The following is a 6,420-nucleotide window of genomic DNA, read 5'->3' as shown; positions in this document are numbered from 1 at the left end:
AATGGAAGAACAAAACGAAAAGGGGCAATTCAGTCAGATGATCACGAGAGAAGAAACATATTGCAATGAAATTGATCAAATGATGAATGATCATACGATAGCAGATCTCTGCCAATCAAGTAAAAAGACTACCCCGCCCTCCCTCCCTTGCTGTCAAAAAGCCAGAAATGGTACATACTATCTCCAAAGTTATTTGTTTACCCAATGCATGCCCTCTAGATTTGAATATGATCCCGGCCGGGGACAACGGCTATTAATACTGGGCAGTCCCACACACCCTCTTCTCTCCTGATGATCTCTCCTCCTCTCCAACCCAAACATGACACAAAACTTTCTTATATAATTATGAAAGAATAAAAAATAAAAAATGCAGGAACTAACAAAGAGGTAGAAGAGAACCAGAGATGCTATAATATTGGGAGAAGAAAACTCAAAGCTGAGGAGTTTCGACCGTGTGAGTCAAAGGTGCAAATTTCGAAGATATTTCAAAAGTGGAAAATAGATATAAGAAATATTAGAAGGTTCCAGGAATCAAGGGTCAAGCTCATGTGAGTAGGCCCTTAAGTTGAGGAAGCAGCAAGGCTAGCTGCTGGTCTTTTCTCTCTTGCACGCACTCTCAGAATAATCATCCAAAACCCACTTCTATTTACTCTCTAGCTAGCTAGCTTAGCTACTCTCTGGTTTAGAGATCTGACTTTTGAACTCCTTTCTTATGGTCCTGCTCCTTTAATTTTCTGTTCTGAAGAAGCAGAACTGTTACAGCCACAGTTAATGCAATGAATACAGTTCCGTCACAAGGTCTAAGAGCAAGAGGGAGTACTGCCAGGCATGCTGGAGCTTCTACTGCAATTTTCCTCTTGTGGGTCGTATTAATTTTCACCCAGATAAGTTTGTCTTTCGCTGCTGCTCATCATGAAGATGCCGGAGGCCGGCTTTTTAGGTCTCCGCCGGGGAAAGAGAGGTTTTTCGAGACGCCGACGAAGACGTTGTTTCATGCACCTTCGAGTACTACTAGTACTACTCCATCTCAGGTTGTGGCAAATAATGGTGACCTGCGAGAGACTCTATATGGAGACGACAAGAGAATAATTCATACAGGTCCAAATCCTCTTCACAACTAGTGAAAATCCGAGGGTAGGTTATTCTAGCTGCAGTGTTTATGGTAGAGTACTTATTAATGCTAGGAATTAATTAAGATGGGAAAATGACTGTAAGATCTTTCTGTTATCTGCTTTTGTTCCCCTTTCTCACTTTAGTATTAGAATGAGAGCATACTCTAGCCTTTTCAGTCAAGTTTAATGAGGTTGTGGTACAATGTATCAATGGTAACCAGAACGAGGAAAAGAGAAAAGAAAAAAAAAAAGGAAGATAGTGAGCAGGCTAGTGTTAATGCTCTTGTTTCTTTTGCAGTCTTCTTTCTTTCCGTACCTTCTGTTAAAAAGCTATCAAATTTAATGGTGTAGTTACTGTTTCATCGTTTACTTTCTTTAATTTATTTGTTTTGCCAAAAATTTATTCAAGCATTGCATTGCATGCATTCAGCTTGGGAGAGTTGCCACGTCATAATTAATTTCCTTAACAGTAGAGATGATCATCATAATTTTGGTTCTATCTACCATGAAATTGTCCCTAACATCACAAACTGAACAGTCCCAGTACTACTAATGACTCTGGTTAACTTCAAGCAATGGTAGCCCACTTCTGCATTTCATTGAGAGTGCATGGCGTACGTTTTATCAAAAGTGAGAGGAGCGCCCTCTCTCTGCCTTTATCAGTACCCAAAAAGGAAGCAAAAAGAAATGAAGAAACATGGCCAATATATAAGAGAGACTATTGAAGCAGATTCCTTTAGTCCTGCAAAAGAATAGATTCTTCACAGCTAATTAGGTGGCTAGCCAGCTAGTGTAGAGTCCTGATGATTGAAACTTGATTTGTAATAAAATTTCTAACGGAGTTCCGGCTGTCTTAGGGCAGGTTTGCAGCATGGGATGGGATGTTGAGGTATCAAAATTCTTATTTACTCTCATTTTATCTTTTCACACCTTATTTTAAAACATAATTCAAATATAAATTTTTTAAACTAATCATTACGACTGTTTTAAACTTTAAATAAAAAATTAATAACAATTATAATTTTTTCAAATCTCAAGTAAAAATAATATTACAAAACTATATTTTTACAATATTTTTAACTTTACAATATTTTTTATTCAATTTTTTCTTTCTTTTTTTCCAAAATCCAAAAAATACTCAACTCAAACTATTTCATTACAATTCAAAAACTATCTTATTACTATTCACAAAATTCTCATTTCATCTCACTCTCGAAACAAGCACTTACCAGTTTTGATTAATGTTCATACTTCATATATATATATATGATGTTTTGCTTAGAGCCTGTAGAATGACCCTCCAGCGATGCCAAGAGATCAATGAAATCTGGAGTAGTTTATTTTGATCATTAATGCTATATTAAGACTTAATTTTGCAAGCACAGCAAATTTTTTTTGAATAAAAGTAAGACTCGCTGTAAAAATATGGGTTTTATGATACTCACTGTAAAAACTATTTGCCAAAGTAGTAGTACTATAGGTGGGCAGAAGAGCACTGATCAGCGTGTGTAGTTTCTGTGTTTTATGAGCAAGAAGGTGTGACACACTGGCCTGGCCTGGCTGGCTGGTTGGCTGGCTGGCTGGACCGCTTTAACTATTGGTTGGATGTAGTTGATTGATTATTCCTAGAAGTCCTATTCTACATATGTTTTGAGTTAAATGCACGCATATTTCTTTTTTCTTTTTCTCTATCTCCTGATCTTAAAGATCAGAGGATGCCTGTCTCAAGGGCCAACACGCTTTCTCAAGATTTAGAACATGACTGTAAACCAAAGCAATTATTGGTGCATTCCCATGTGTCGAACTCAAATTCCCAAGCTTACCCTTGCAAGGGAGAGAAGAAATTATTAATGTGATCATTTGATTAACAGAACCTCTGACTCTAACATTTATTGTCTTTGTATCTTTACTCCAGTACCATTCAGTTCTTCAATAATATTATTAAACTGCGCTAGCTACTACCATACCATGCATATATCAGCTCACAGAATGGAGGAGTACAGCTTGTGGTTACTCTCTCTCTCAAAATATATATAACTTGTTGTCTCAGTGTCACTTATGGGGCGAAACAAAGAACACGAACCGAAGGTGAGATCCATAATAAATTAAGAAGCTATAGAAACTTCCTTGGAATTAATGATCAGTTTTGTCAACTGAACCCGATAAATTTCCGTAAGAAATGGCCACCGTTTGTCCTATATATATATATACCTTGACTAAACTGGGAAATATATATATATATATATATAGGTTTGATAAACCCTAAAGATTCTGTAACAAGAAACGAAGGCTTTATATATATATATATATATTATGTATCTTGGCGCAAAGTCGGTATCAGTAGTATTTCCCCATGCATGCATGATGACATATATGAATGTTTGCTTGCTTGGGGGTGGCAATTCTGGAGCTTATAAATGTGAGAGTTAAAGCGGGTGTCATAAGAATGCAACTACTTCCATCTCTCTCTCTCTCTCTAAGATATTCCATAAAATTACTCTTGTTTATTGCTTCCACCTACCTCTTATCCATGTATTTGCTGGCTCTTGCATCTTGCAGTTTCTTTAATTTCGAAGAAAGATCTGACTACCCTAGCTTCACGGGTTGTTTTTATGCTATATATATATATATATATATATATATATATATATATATATATATATATATATATATTTGCAACATGACCAACATATGGAAGCAGCAATTAATATTTGTAATTAACTGAAAGGGGTCCCATACGAATATGGTTTACAGAAGGTGGTTCCAAGGCTAATAAATTAATCATGATGATCAACCACTCAAACATACCGTATTTATAATTTGAATCAATGCATGTCGCATTCATATAATATATGCAATATCTTGACTATCATGTTATAGTGATGATGCATGTTTGGCTTCAAAGGTATGGCTCGTTCACATGATTTGCTAGCTCTTAGATATTAATGATGGTAATCATTTAGTCAGTTTTACCATTGATATATCACTTGATCTTTAGAATTTTAGGACTCTTGGGGACGGGGATCGTGTGAGTTTAATTAGGGAATAAAGGGTTATCAATCTTTAGATAATTGAAGAAATGATGTATTTTTCTAAGGTGTAGAAGTGGCTTTTACACATTTAGGTCAATCACACACCATGATTACCTTATGATTTCACTAATTCTACATTAATAGATGTCGGCCTCATTTGTTTTCATGATTTGTTTTAACTTATCTCATCTCATTTCATATAATTATTATAATTTTTTAAAATTTTCACACAAAATAAAATAAACAATTCAACTTTTTCAAATCTCAAAACAAAAATAATATTAAAAAAATAAATTCTAATAATATTTTATTCGACTTTTAACTTTAATCTCAATTTATCTCATTTCATCTACGAAAACAAACAAGGTCTTCTAACTCAAGCGGAATGATGAAATCCAAGCGATAGCTAGAGTGCCAACGACATCCTTGGATTGAATAAAATATGTGGACTCTGGCCTAGCAGAATTGATTGAATCAAAATAAATGTTCTTTGATGATGAGAAGATCAGATAGAAGACTATGTGAACGTGTAAGTAATTAGAAAAGGACGAAAATGGAAACCTCATGATGGAACGTGTTATGCTCCCTGAAAACGACATGGCTGGAAATTAATCAAACTTTGGTGTGGCATTGGATCAGAACATCGTTATTCCACCCCGTATCTTAGAAAGACGTACATGATCATATAATTAGGAATAAGGCTCCAGTTTTGTTCGCTTATGGGGTTGAAGTAAATAATAAAAAGAAAAGTTAAAATGAAGACATAAATGTCACTACAGCAAATAATTAAAAGGTATTTTGAGGCCAATATTATTTATATGACTCAGGTTTAAAAATTACATTTTGCGACGAGAACATGTTGTCATTAGATGTTGATACGTGGCTATGGAGTCAAAAAGTCCCTCCTAATTAAAGGATTCAATTAATAAGGAACATGAACTAGATAATTACGGCCTGTTGATAGTTTGGATAGTTGTGCGTGCATGGGTGCTATCAGAGTGACATATTTACTGAATTCGGTGTATAATTTCATTATATTGCTAAGGATATTTATACACAGTTTTGTACAATTTTCTAAGGTATCAAAGGAGAATAAAATCTGTTATACAACTTGAGAGAAAAACTGACCAAGAAATGCTTACGGTTCCTATGCAGTAACCTTTGTTTGGGCATCAATATTATATATGTTAATACGCTCCCTCGAGTCCAGGGTGTGTCAACAACATTGAGACTCGTTCTTAGCTTGAAAAATATGTTAGCTACTAATGGCTTGGTAAATATATCAGCTAACTGATCTTTGGAACTGAGGAAGGTGATATTTAACGTCTTGGCAGCAACTCGGTCTCTAACGAAATGGAAGTCAATATCTATATATTTTGTCCTTGAGTAATAAACAGGATTGATAGCCAAGTAAGTAGCTCCAATGTTGTCGCACCACAATGTTGGAGCTTGACTGAAAGGTAAGCCAAGTTCAGAAATGAGTGTTTGAAGCTAAATAAGTTCAGCTCCTGATGAAGCCACATACTTGTACTCAGCTTCCGTACTTGACCTTGCAACACACTACAAGAAAATTACTTATTTATGGTCAGTTAATTCCAGCAAAATGACTATTTACAGCTAAAATGAGTCTGTTTTGGTCACAAATAGTCTTTTCGCCGCAATTAAATGGCCACAAAAGCCTGTTTTTCTTGTAGTGACAGTTCTTTGCTTCTTTGAGCTATAAGAAATGAGATGTTTACCTAACTAGATGCAAAATCCACCCATAGAATGCCGATAATCACGACATCCAACCTAGTCCACAGCCAAATAGGCTTGTAATTTAAAAGATGATCGAGAAGAGAAAAAGAGGCCATGGTTGATTGTGGCTTTTAGATAACATAGTATGCACTTTACTACAACCCAGTGTGGCAATTTAGGTGTGTGCATGAATTATTACACCTTATTAACCGGATAAGATATGTCGAGTCGTGTGAGGGAGAAGTATTGTAAAACTCCAACAATACTTCGAAAGAGAGTAACATCATCAAAACTGGGTGAATCAAATTTGTACAGCTTTAAGGAGGCTGCCATAGGTGATGCTATTGGCTTTGCATGCAAGATTTTACTCCTAGTGAGTAAATCTTTAATATACTTCCTTTGAGAAAGTAATAAGCCATTGCTCAATTGCGTTATTTCAAAACCAAGGAAGTAGGACAGAGCACCTAAGTCTTTAACAGGGAAGGCCAAACTCAAGTCACTAATAAAGGTATCAATGCCAGAAACTTGAGAAGCAGTTA

The 6,420-nt window shown here is 35.5% G+C and overlaps 1 protein-coding gene across 1 annotated transcript; it reads left to right on the top strand.

Moving 5' to 3' along the window:
* Nucleotides 1–776: 776 nt before the first annotated feature.
* On the top strand, nucleotides 777–1,121 carry LOC121255188 (CLAVATA3/ESR (CLE)-related protein 16-like). Its single transcript, XM_041155466.1, has one exon. It carries the CDS (start codon nucleotides 777–779, stop codon nucleotides 1,119–1,121), a length of 345 nt encoding a protein of 114 aa, XP_041011400.1.
* The last annotated feature ends 5,299 nt before the right edge of the window (nucleotides 1,122–6,420 follow it).

The sequence above is a fragment of the Juglans microcarpa x Juglans regia genome, chromosome 3D (genome assembly GCF_004785595.1).
Source record: "Juglans microcarpa x Juglans regia isolate MS1-56 chromosome 3D, Jm3101_v1.0, whole genome shotgun sequence".
In the NCBI taxonomy this organism is placed as follows: Eukaryota; Viridiplantae; Streptophyta; class Magnoliopsida; order Fagales; family Juglandaceae; genus Juglans; species Juglans microcarpa x Juglans regia.
Note: the sequence above shows the minus strand (reverse complement) of the source record. Positions and strands in the feature narration are given on the sequence as shown.